The sequence below is a fragment of the Natrix helvetica genome (genome assembly GCF_964273705.1).
Source record: "Natrix helvetica genome assembly, chromosome: 9".
NCBI lineage: Eukaryota > Metazoa > Chordata > Lepidosauria > Squamata > Natricidae > Natrix > Natrix helvetica.
In genome coordinates this window covers 1,817,990-1,831,137 of record NC_138560.1, presented here as the reverse complement: position 1 = coordinate 1,831,137, position 13,148 = coordinate 1,817,990, and the positions used below count along the sequence as shown (strand labels likewise).

At 46.2% G+C, this 13,148-nt stretch overlaps 1 protein-coding gene and 1 long non-coding RNA gene across 3 annotated transcripts in view; one reads left to right on the top strand and one right to left on the bottom strand.

The window, feature by feature from the left end:
* Positions 1-12,123, top strand: part of FOXA3 (forkhead box A3) — a 29,414-nt gene extending 17,291 nt beyond the window's left edge. The window contains exon 2 of the mRNA XM_081961532.1: positions 10,107-12,123. Within this exon, the coding sequence (XP_081817658.1) occupies positions 10,107-11,294 (1,188 nt within the window). The 3' untranslated portion in view covers positions 11,295-12,123. The remainder of the gene's footprint in view (positions 1-10,106) is intronic.
* The window catches only part of LOC309396422, a 48,623-nt gene that overhangs the window by 16,503 nt on the left and 18,972 nt on the right, over positions 1-13,148 (bottom strand). For both annotated transcript variants that reach the window (XR_014176110.1, XR_014176111.1), the window contains exon 3: positions 8,029-8,147. This is a non-coding gene — a long non-coding RNA (uncharacterized lncRNA). The remainder of the gene's footprint in view (positions 1-8,028; positions 8,148-13,148) is intronic.

Genomic DNA, 13,148 nt, shown 5'->3' with positions numbered 1-13,148 from the left:
CAGCTGGCTGGCAGAATCCCACTGCTTGGGGAAAAAAAGGCTGGCCAAATTTTAAAATTAGACCTGCTCTTTTGCCTTTGGTGGCAACCTGACAGTGTTTCAAGACAAGAAGCTTTTCTTCAGCAATGCAATAGAGAAAGAGGTCAGAGGCACAGGAGCAGAGCCTGTTAAAAAATTTGGCCACTTTATGGTGGATATCTTTCTAGAGAGCTCTTTTAAAAAAAAAGAGAGGACCCTATTGCAAGCTCAGATGGCGTTGGCGCCGGGAGCAGTTTTGAAGACAACCGTCCCATTTTTGCCCCTCCATGCCTTCCCCTCCAGCTTCGTGGACCAATCCATCATCACGCCCAGCGCCCAGACTTTCAAAATTGGTCCAAACATTGCCCGGCAGGAAAATCAACTTAATTTTAGCACCTTCTGTGGTCTTCATGGAATGGAGCAAACAGAAACCTGCTGAGCAGGATGGACACTCCGTCCAGAGGCCAGAGATGGTGGAGAGGACTGTAAATGAGGGATATTTTTCACCACCCTGCCTACCTGCCTTCCATCCATCTAATAAATATCCTCCCCTGTTGGCACAATCTTTTGTGTCTAATCAGGGTGGGATTGCAGATAGGTGCAAGCTTAAACTGCGCCACGTTTCGAAGGCAACTATGCAAATATATCTCGGGAATTTACTTTGTGTTTTCACCTAGAGGAACGCCCATCATTACTTTTGCTAATATAAAGAGGGTTTTCTTTTTTTAAAATTCTGATTCTCTGCCAGGTCAGAAAAGTGTGACTGGTATTTATAGCCTAAGATTGATGCACACACCCAGTGTACAGGTAGTCCTCGTCTTACGACCACAACTGATCCCCAAATTGTCTTAAGCAAGGCAGTTCTTAAGTGAGTTTTGCTCTATTTTATGACCTTACTTGCAGCAATTGTTAAGCGAATCACTGCAGTTTTCAAGTTAGTAACAGGGTTGTTAACGGAATGTGGCTTCTCGGTTGATGCCACTTGTCAGAAGGTCACCAAAGGAGATCACGTGACCCTGGGACACTGCAACCGTTGTAAGAATGAGTCGGTTGCCATTTTGATCACATGATCATGGGGTGCCACAACAGTTGTAAATGTAAAAACCGTTATAAGCGCTATTGTAACTTAAAATGGTCACTAAATGAATGGTTGTAAGTCGAGGACTACCTGTACTCATTCTAATCTGGACTGCAGATCTCAGTGATCGATTTTGGACTCGGATGGGTTTCGGATAAAATTAGCTGGAGGCTTTATTCTGAAAATAAAAGTCATGATGACAAAACTAGAGTGCCAGTTCAGACAAAGCTTTGCGGCGTCAGCAAAAACAGCAGCAAAAATGTACTGATTTTTAGCAATAAAAATAATTCAGGTTTACGATGAAGTTTCCAGCAAGGCGTGGAAGCAGCAGAAAGGTAGGGGGCATTATTTTACGCATATTGAGGGTTCAGCCCTTTGGGGAATATAGAAAGATATTTGACATATTTGACATTGCCTGGGGTGGTTCTCTGTATAGGGACCAATTTCCGTCTAACACGGAAAAGGCAAAATTAAAAGGAACCGTTTGTGTGTTAAGATTAGGAAGAATTTGCTAGCACCTTTTCCTACTAATACAATTTAATGCAACGGGTTAGTTGGAAAAGGGGCTACCAGATGCCTTCTGATGGTTTGCCATTGTGGACTAACAATCTCTCCTTCTGCGCTGCTAAGAAAAATTAAAATGGCCAAGGTGTAATCACGAGTGAGCAAGCTAGAAGGGACGGTGGGAAAACCGAGCGAGTCGGCTTAAGATCTGGGGAGGGGCTGTGAGAAATTTTGGGTTGGGATTGCAAATAACCACAACTTTTTTTCCCCACTACTACACTGGCTGGCTTCATACAGCGTGCTAAGCCCCGTTAACAAAGCCCGATGGCCATGTTTACATGACAGGCTCTCCCAAACAAATAAATCATATCCTGGATCAGCGTCAGAAGCTTGATTGACACCATCTGCTGAAACACAAATCACCCAACCCTTTTAACCAAGGCTGGTGCGTGGGTAAAACTAGGCTTGATTCTCCTGCTCCAATGATCTCGTGGTGAAACCAGTTTGATTTAGCCAGTTTTGGAGTCAGTGTGGTCTAGTGGTTAAGGCACCAGACTAGAAAGCAGGAGGCTGTGAGTTCTAGTCCCATTTTAGCCATGAAACCAGCTGGGTGACTTTGGCCAATCACCAGGAGACAGTGAGTTCTAGTGCTGCCTGGCACATGAAAGTGGCTAGGCCAATTCCTCCCCCTCAGCCCAACCCCACCTCACAGGGTTGTTGTTGTGGGGAAAAAGGAGGAGGCAGGTGTTCACCTCCTTGAGTTATTTGCAAAAAGAATAAAGGCAGCTACAAATCAACCAACCAACCTGGGTGCAAGAGAAAGCAGTGGCTTCCCAGCCCCCAACAATGCAAGGCAGGGCTCTCCAACCTTGGCAACATTAAGACTTGTGGACTTCAACTCCCAGAGTTCCTTGCAAGGCTGGCTGAGGAATTCTGGGAATTGAAGTCCACAAGTCTTAATGTTGCCAAGGTTGGAGAGCCCTGGTTTGAGGGACACACACTCCTTGGAGTGGGAGGAACTTTAGGGCAGGCAAGGGCCCTCAGGATTAAAGTTGCCCACCCTTTCTCATTTAATGTCTTGCTTCAAGCCAGCCTTTCTGGAAGGTGCCGGTAGAGAAGGTCAGGAGACAGTTGGGAGGGAACTCCAGGGCCTCCCATCACCACGAGGTGCCAGAGGAAGCAGGGTTTTGCATGATGTTTGTGCCTGTGTTTTGAAGGTGCAGGCTGACATTCAGAAACTGGATTCCGGGGCAGCCAAACACAATCCGTGGCCTTGGGCTGAATCATTCCGGTACTTCCACTCCCCACAAAGGCCTATCTGCTGTGGAGCCTTCCTAATCCCTGCTCCTTGAGGAGCTTCTGTCTTCCCCCACCAGCTCAGGGTCCACAATGGTTAACTCATTACCTCCACTTTTTCTGAGCCGAGCTTGGAGAGAAGCTGCAAGAGTTTCATCCCAAGCGGGCTGGTTCTCCAAATGGGGGGGAGCAAGCTAGGGGCGATTCCTGGCCTAGGGTGCGATTCTCCCGGGAGAGAAGGAGGATCCTGCCCAGGGAGCCTCGCACAGCAGCCCAGGCCCTTGTCTTGGGTTGGTCTTTTGCAAGAAGGAACAACTGCAGTCCAAGCAACAGATCTCTTGCAAACAGCTTGGACACCCACCCACCCACCCACCCATCATTCTGTCCATCTATCCGTACGTCCACCTGTCCACCCACCCACCCACCAATCTATCTATCATCTCTTATATACCTATCGTCCATCCGTCCATCTGTCCATCCATCCACTGTCTCTCATCTATCTATTCATCCATCCATCCATCCATCTATCCTCCTCCATCATCATCATCATCATCATCATCATCATCTCTCTCTTTCTCTTTCTCCATCCATCCATCACCTTTGTTTTTACAAAATAACTCAAGGCGGTGAACATATCCAACACATCTTCCTCCTCCTGTTTGCCCCACAACAACAACTCTATGAGGTAGGTTGGGCTGAGAAAAAAGCAACTGGCTCAAATTCACCCAGATAGCTTTCATGCTAAGGCAGAACTAAAACTCACGGTCTCTTGGTGATTGGCACAAAGTTTTATTTTCTATGCTATGTTTTTATTGCTTGTAAGCTGCCCAGAGTCGCTGTGAGTGAATAGGCAGCCATAGACATTTCCCAAATAAAGAAAGAAAGAAAACAAAAGTCACCCAACTGGCTTTCAAGGGATTGGAGTGGGGGAAGGGGAGGTCAGCTTTAGGGGTTTGGGAAATCACCCCACAGAGGAGGTACGACAGAATCTGCAGGTTTTTTTCAGGCAAGGCCACTTTCAGCTTTTGGATAGGATGCTAGAAAGAGGACAGCTTCCCAAAGAGGCCGATCCCGAAGGAAGCAAAATTGATTTATTTCTCGTTCTTACCCTTAATTAAATGGTAATTTGATAGCCCGTGCTCCGCCCACCGTGAATCATAACCGTTCTTGCCTGCTTTCATTTCAGTCTTTTCAATTTGGCCGCCAGATTTGGAAGGGGGGAGGGGGCACCTGTGGCCTGGGCGGGGGGCAATTTGGCCAGTTAAAGTTTGAGCAAGAGTGACAGGACATGCAGTCCACTCAAACACTGAGGGACAGCACAGACACCGCATTTGCCACGTAGTTCCTCCTTGTACCTCTGATTTTGCTTTTGACCAGAAGCCAGCAATTGGAGTCACGGCGGGAGGGGGGATGAAATTTCCAGGGAGGTTAGGATAGGTTGGCTGAGCCCGATCTGGTGCCCTGAATTCTGGGAACTGCAGTTATCAGAGCAAGTACAGAGTACCTGGTTGGGGAAGAGACTTTAATCCATTGCCCTCACCCCCGCTCCTGGGTGGCAAGCAGAGTCACCCTTCCTCTGAGATGCCTCCCACTCATGGAGTGAGTCCTTGGAAGTTTTTAAAAGCCATTCATCGAACCCAGATTAGCCCTAAAGGATCAAGAGTTCTTTAGTTAAGAACTCTTGATCCCCAACTCAAGGTGCTCCTACAAACGTCCACCAACTTGATGTTTAAGGAAGGACAAAATATGCATTTAAAAAAACAACAACCGTGGTCTGGGGGACCCAGGATGCAGAGTGTCGCAATTGCTCGGGGCTGAAGTTGCAACGGGACGGAGTGGGGGGTTGGCTGACTTTTTGGGATCACATGCAAGACGTGCCTCTGAGTAAGCCTTCCCAAGTTTGCCCTCTGACTGGGAAATCAAAGCGACTCTCCCAATTCAGTTGATTGACTGTCATCCCAATGGAATGGAGCTTTTTCCTAATCTCTACCCGCAATACTGGATAAGGGGTCAGGATGGAAACGGCAGACGAGCCCATCTGCAGGGCATACCTGGGCCAGAGGTCGGCTGATTGATAAAACAACCGAGGTTGAAGAAGATCTGAAAAGATCAGAACAGTCCCTCAGTGGAAGGGCTTGCCTTCAGAAGTTGTGGGGGCTCCAATAATGGAGGTTTTTTTAAAAAATATTTTTTTAATTGGACATTTTCCAAACATTAAAATTGCAATTACACTTTTACAGCTTTCTGTTATTGGTATTTTTTTTCCTGATTTGGGGTTTTCCATTTTCCATTCTATTATTTTATACATCTTCTTCTTTGTTTACTTTCTTATTTTTACAATATATACATCTATATTTAATATTTCCATCTCTATTGCCTTCTAAATATATGCCATCTCTTTTCATTGTGTTTGCTATGTGTTCCTTATGCATTGATTTTACATCTCTTTTTGAGCCAGTTATACCACCTATTCCATATCTCGTAGTACTCTGTTTCCTCTCTATCTCTTCGTTCCATCGTTAGTTTGTCCATTTCTGAGCATTCTAACACCTTTTTTATGATTTCTGCATTTGATGGAATGGTTTTTAGTTTCCAACTTTGGTCATATGAAATTCTGACAGCAGTGATTATATGAAGCATTAAATATTGGATATCCTTACTCGTATTTTTTTATTATTCATAGAAGAAACAGCTCAGGGTTCATGTCAATTTTTTGTTCTATTATTTCTTCTAACCATTTTTAAATTTTGGTCCAGAATTCTTTGGCTTTCGGACACGTCCACCACATATGATAGAAGGTTCCCTGTTGGTGGTTACATTTCCAACAGTTTGGAGATCTATTTGGGAACATTTTGGCCAATCTCGCCGGGGGTAAATGCCACCTATAAAACATTTTGTAAATGTTTTCCTTATAAGATGCCGACATTGTCAATTGTCAACACTGGAGGTCTTTAAGAAGAGATTGGACTGCCAATTGGTCCAGGGTGGCATAGGATCTCCTGCTTGAGCAGGGGGTTGGACTAGAAGACCTCCAAAGTCCCTTCCAATGCTGTTATTCTGTTAAATTCTGCATCCCTCTCTCTGCCTCTCTCTCAATTGCACCAGGGGGTTGAACTCCAGTTTCCCAACTAAGGGGTGGGCGCAGCACTGCTGCTCTCATGTTCTAAAGGTCATCTTGTCCACGTGGGGTGGGGAGGGGATATGAGTTCCCTCTGTCCTTTTGGGAAATAACCAAGCCCAGCAGCACTGATTGCCAGACCCCAGGCAAACAACAGATGCTAACGTCCAAGGCTGCCTATTCAGGGGGAAGGGTGAGGGGTGACGGCCCCGGGCTCACTTGCACAATCCCTGCGTCTGCTGGGCTGTTTGGAGAGGATTTGGGCCTATCTGGAAGATGAGAGCAGCCCTGGAGGAACCAAATCTCCCCTCCCCAAAACTGCAATTCAAGCTCTTTTATTCCCCCCACCCCTTGTCAGACTTGTCAAAACCTGGAGGGAAAAATGCTGGAATTCACCAAATGCAAATGGAAAAAAAAAAGAGAAATGAGGGAACTCATGCCCTGTGTGAGCAGAATTGCTTTGCCTTCCCGGAAAACGAAGATTAATTCTTCCAAAGTTTTCCACCTTTCTGCCACATCTGGAGAGTTCAACCCACGGCTCCTGATTCCAGATTTAAATTGGACTGGATACACTCTAGAACATAGAATGAGAGATGGAAGGGACCTCAGAGGTCTTCTAGTCCAACTTGAGCAGGAGCTATTATACCATCCCGGTCAAATGGTGGTCCAGTCTATTTTTGAAAGCCTCCAGTGTTAGAACACCCACAACTTCTGGAGGGAAACCGTTCTATGATGAGTTGTCCTCCCTATCAGGAAATTCCTCCTTACTTCCAGGTTGATTCTCTCCTTGATTAGTTTCCATCCGTTGCTTCTAGTCCTGCCTTCAGGTGCTTTGGATAATAGATTGGCCTCTTTTTTCCTCTATGAACAGTCCTCAAGTACTGGGAGACTTGAGAGCCTCTAGGTTGTGTAACTGATTATCTATTATGCTAATATTTCATATAGCCCCTGAATCTTCATTTTGAAGAAAAAGCTGGCCGCAGCTCACGGAATTATGCAGAAATGTTTAGACTCCACAAAGAGTATCCAGTCGAACAACGGAGCCAGGAAAAGATTCATCCTTATTGTTTTTAGCTGCCCATAAGTGTCAGGAAAAAGAATTATAACAACTGCTGCCTCGCACATATTTAATTTACGTGGCAAGTTATGTTTGCTGCATCCATTCTGGTGTCAAAAACAATCAAACCGCTAAGAATGCAGGACAGCTGATTTATTGGTAAATACATGACGGATCTGGGACAAGCAGCACACATCACACTACATTTATAAAGATACGCAGGTAGCCCTCGAGTTACAACGGTTCATTTAGTGACCGTTCAGAGTTACAATGGCACTGAAAAATTGACTTGCGACGATTTTTCACACTTACAACTGTTGCAACATCCCGGCAGTAACATGAATAAAATTCGGGTGTTTGGCAACTGACTCATGACCGTTGCACTGTCTCCAGATCATGTGATCCTCTTTTGCGACCTTCTAACAAGGCAAGTCAACGGGGAAGCCAGATTCACTTAACAACCATGTGTCTCACTTAACAACTGCAGTGATTCACTTAACGATGGTGGCAAGAAAGTTCATAAAATTGGACAACATTCACTTAACCAATGTCTCACTTAGCAACCTACATCAGTAGTCATAAATCAAGGACTAGCTGTATTTGCTGCTAGAGATTTGACCCCTGGAGCAAGAGATGAGGAATCTTACATGGGCTTCAGAATGTCCTTGTCATGGAATCCTCCCAGGGCTTGTTCCAAAGGTTGCTCTCCATCTTAGGGGGAAAAGTCCCTACTGGGCCTTAGAAACATCTGGCTAGTAAATCCCAGCCATGTGACAAGGGTCTTGGAGAGTGGCCCTGAAACAGCTCCTTTTAATCTAAGATAAGGAAAGAAGGTTCAAAAGCCACCTGGGATCTCAGAGACAATGGGACCCCGGCCTTGGTTACTACTAATCTCCTTCTCTTATTCTAAAAAGGATTTAGAAGGTTTGGCCCACCAAACTAAGCTGCAATACGTACCCAAGACAAAGGCAGCCAAATCAGAGTCAACCGAAAGTTCGTTTTTTGCTCCGAGGTGACGAGTTACTACTTGAGGATCAGAGACGCCATTTGAGGATGACTCTCCAAAGTGTTCTTTCCTAAGCACAAGGCACAAAATAACAGAACAACAGAGTCGGAAGGGACCTTGGGGGTCTTCTAGTCCAAGCCCCCTACTCAAGCAGGAGACCCTAGACCATTTCAGAGAAATGGCTTTCTAGTCTCTTCTTCAAAACCTCCAGTGATGGAGCTCCCACAACTTCTGGAGGCAACTTCTATTCCACTGGTTAACTGTTCTCCCTGCCAGGAAATTTCTTCTTATTTCTATGTTGGTTCTCTTCTTAATGTTTCCATCCATTGCCTTTCTTAGATAACTTTGAGCTAGATAATTCTCTTTTTGTTGAACCGCAAGATCCAGTCTTCCCAGTCATCATGGTGTTGCCAATGGTGGTGATGGGAATTATACAGGTAGCCCCTTGACCTACGACCACAACTGAGCCCAACATTTCTGCCACCACTTTCTGTATGCTATATATACTATTTTTAACTTCAGATATACTCTCTGGGATACTTTCATGGCACAGAATGTGATTTGAAATAGCCCAAAAGTACTTTGCACACACAAGAGACCCCTGGATCACTGTGTGAATGAAGGGACATTCTGCTGGCTTATGGGAACTTGGGAATTGAAGTTCTCTGGAAGTCTGAGAATCCTGTTCCTTGAGGAGATTGGGGTGTGCGTGTGTATATGTGTCTGTGTGTGCCATCATAGAGTTCCCAACAGTTGGAATGCTATGTTGCCACTACAAATCCCAGGGCTAAGAAATGGCTGTGACTTCTAGGTCCTGTAGTCCAAATCATCTGGAAGACTTTGGCTTGGAGAAAGCTGCTTTGATTTGAGTCTCTGGCCCTGCTTTCTAATCTTCCCCACCCTGCTTGGTGTTCACGCTTCAGGTCCAGGAAATCCCTATCTGTTCTGGGATCTCAACCTGGGTTTTCCCACCCTACGCTCACTTCTTCAGGTGCACTTCCTGTCTTCCATAAAACCCTATGCAAATTCATTGTTTCCTTCTTGCTGTTCTGCAGACGCAGCCAAGGGCCAGCATGACACCAATCTTTCACCCGGCCCTTGGCAGAGACTCTCCTTTAATTAAGGAAGACAAATCAGATTGTCAATTAAGTCCCTATCTTATATAAGCAACACCGGGTGGATGGTGGAGTCCCCGCTCTTTCAAATATCAGCATCTAAATTCTCTCTTCTGTGGTTCTGAGCCAACAAATACTAAACAGTCAAGATTAGGCTCAAAGGGGAAATTGCTAAACTTATGCATCGGCCAATCTGCCGCTATTTATGGCAAAAGATCCCCATTTTTTAATGCTGCAATCGAAGAGCTGAGCATGGCTTTTGAGCAGGGCGCTGAAGGCTGGGTGATACAGAGCCAAAACCGGATGTGATTTCATTCTGCAACATCTAGTCCTGGTCGGTCACTGGGACCAAGGTTTAATCTTCTAAATTTTATCCTGCTTACAGTTAACGAAAATAAAATGCAATCAATGTGGTTGCATGCCAGGTAGGCATTGACTAAATTTCTCCTTCTGTCACTTTCAAAATTATAGTTTGGTGGCATTTTGGGGTGTTGTTGAAAAAGGGAGCAGAAAGCAATTCCTTCCAATGAGTGGTAGGTAATGCAAGACCTCATAGAAAAAATGTTGGGCAGATCCATTCAATGAAAGAGCTAACAGTTCTGTAAATGCCATGAAACTCCACTGGGCCAGCCCCTATGAATCATTGGGGCCCTGTCCTTCTAGTTCCCTAGATAAACTCTGCTGAGTCTTCCCTTTCTATTATTCTCTCCGGAGACCAAAAAGTCTCAGATGATTGTACCGCCAGCAGCTGACCTCTGCTCCGGTTAGAAGTATCTCGGAAGCAGCCACATAAATCAATGTTCAGCTTGATCCCCACAATGGGAAAAGCTTCACCTATGGATTTTCTGCCTGTTTTGTGACTCTCTCCCCATAGAACTTATCTTCTGACCAATTCTTGCTTCTCTTTTCCTCAGGTGTTTCCTTCCGTCAGCACAATGGCGTCCAGTTTGGGGCCGATGAACCCCATTAATTCTTACGTGACTCTGAATCCATTGAGTTCTCCCAATTCTATAAATATGAGTTACCCAAACAGCGGCTTGAGCAACCCTTCGGTCACGGGACTGACCAACGCCACCAGCCCCATGGGTCTCCCGGCGGTGACATCTCCGGTCAGCCCAGTGTTGACGCCACTGGGAGCCCAGCCCCCCACTCTGAATTCACTGTCACCCTACCAAAACATTGGCCAGCCCATGGCACCTCTGGGTTACTCCTCCCCAAACATGAGCAGGCCCAAGGAGATCAACAAGCCCTACCGGCGCACGCTGACCCATGCCAAGCCGCCCTACTCATATATCTCCCTCATAACCATGGCCATTCAGCAGGCCCCCAGCAAAATGCTGACCCTCAACGAGATCTACCAGTGGATCATGGATCTCTTCCCCTACTATCGTGAGAACCAGCAACGTTGGCAGAACTCGATCCGCCATTCGCTGTCCTTCAACGACTGCTTTGTCAAGGTGGCCCGTTCGCCAGACAAGCCAGGCAAGGGGTCCTACTGGGCCCTCCACCCCAATTCAGGCAACATGTTTGAAAATGGCTGCTACCTGAGACGCCAGAAGCGCTTCAAAATCGAGGACAAGGCTAAGAAGACCAACTCCAAGGCTTCCCACGCTCGAGAGCAAACCTCAAAGGTTTCTGAAGGCCTTCAGGAAGGCCAGAGTCCCAACCCTGGTTCAGAAGGAGCCGAGTCTGGCCATTCAGACACCTCCCATGGTTCTGAGGAGCAAAGAAGTTTGGTCCAACTTGATTGTTCAGGAGCTCAGGGCTCCTCCCCAGCGTCCGAGGCCTCCCCAGCTCCCATCTCCCAAACTATGACTAGTCACTACTTTGGTAACTCTATTACCAACCTGGATCTTCCGAACGATCTCAAAATGGACCCTCAATTCAACTTCAATCATCCTTTTTCCATCACCAACTTGATGTCCACCGAGCAAAGCCACAAGATCGACCTGAAATCCTATGAGCAGGCTATGGCGTACAGTGGCTACAACTCCCCACACGCGGTGGAAAGTAAACATACCTACGAGAACTCCACTTCGCTCGGTGAGACCGGTTCCTACTACCAGAGCCTCTACAGCCGTTCATTGCTCAACACCTCCTAAGGCTGCTGCCCTACCACCAAATCAAAAGGAAGGACACCGAACGGATCAGAGAAACTCAGCCAACATCACCAGGAAGACCATCTGCGAGATGTTCCCTCCCATCACCAGCCAGCTACAACATGGGTAGAGGAAAGGAGCGTACCGTGAGGCCTGGTCTACCTGATTCAATGAACTTTCCAAATCTCATCATGGTTAACAATGCCTTCTGCTTCAACAGACTCTTGTGCCCAAAGTAACAGGGAGCAGGGAACAGCCAGAAGGGGAAAACAAAAAACCCAGCTCCATGCCTTGCTGCTATCAAGGGCAGACTGGTTAAGACCAGTGGTGAGCCCCTGTCCACGTTAACATGGAGGTCATTGGTCAGCATGGATTCCCCAAGGGCAAAACCCCACCACTCTCGGACTGAGGGGCCTCCCTCAGAATGTTTCAGTTATTAGTTATGTTTTCTCTCTCCAGGAATGGAGTTATGGCAAATGTCCATACATAAACGAAGAGGGAAGAGGCTGTGCTGCAGCCTAGGACTTTGCTGTCTCAATGAAAATGTTACAGTCGGTGATTGAAATTTTGTCTCGGGATACTCAAACATGTTTAGGTCAGAATCAAGCTTGGTGAGGACTTCCACTGTTACACGAACAGAAAGGGGTTTGGTTACACCAAAGACGATTACGCCACAGGCTGAAGTGAAACAGGGAATATAATTCATATATATATGAATATATATGTATTGTAATGAATATATATATATTGTAATGGCTTTATATTTAAATATATGTGCTTTCTGTTGGGAAATGGGTAAGAGTTGATTTAATATATCATGCTTTAGAAACAGCTCAGGGCAGTGTCTTGGTTTCAATTCTGTGTCTTTCGCTCTTGCTTTTCGGGATGATTAGAACAACAACAACAAAATGTTCTTCTGAAACATTTATAAATCTGCCCTGGGGATATAATGACTCCGAACCCCTAGTGAGATCTTACAAATAGTTGGATTATTATTGATAATAAACAAACAACTGTTAACTTCTTTTTTCCAAGTCAACCATGCCTAGATACACCATGAAATCTTGCTTTCCCTTTCCAAGTAACCTCTGACCTATCATCCAAATCACAGAAATGATTTTAAGCGAAAAGTTCAATCCCCCCCCCCCCAAAATAGATAACCGATACACATCAACATTTCAGGGAGAAAGACCTTTCTCCCTGACAAGCTAACTTTCTACTGAAAATGGGCTAATTGCCCATTTCTCAACATCAATGGCTGGGGCATTCTGGGAGTTGAAGTCCACAAGTCTTAAAAGTTGCCAAGGTTAGATAGCCCTGGAGTACACTATGAAGAGCAACTGGAGAGGGATGCAAAGGACTCCCCCTCCTACCAATTTCAACTCCCACCTGGCTCCTAAAGACCCCCTTCCAAAAGGTTCAGGCAGCAGTTCTTCAATGGTTACCTTTTACTGCCACCCACGCAGGGCAATCCGTGACCCAGGGTTGTTTACTCCTCAAACACAATGCCCACCTCTTGGGGGGGGGGGCGCCCAGAGCCTCGGATTCCACCCCCACCTGCTGCCCTTGCAGAGCAGATTAATCACTAACTCGCTAGGGCACCGACACCTGGGCAATGGGTTCAGGGAGGAGACACGTGGCTAAGCCCAGCAGGCTTGGGGCACATCCCGTAAGCACGTCCTGAGTTTGTGCACCGTCGTCCTGAGTGGGGTTCCTTGCTCTTCCAGAAAAAAGAGCCCGGGTGAGTGAGAGGGAGGAGGAGGAGGAGGAGGACTGTGGGGTCCTTTGTGGCTCCTTGAGCTGGATAGTTTTCTTGCAGATGGTTCATTGCTCAGATAACATCATTAGTACTACCGG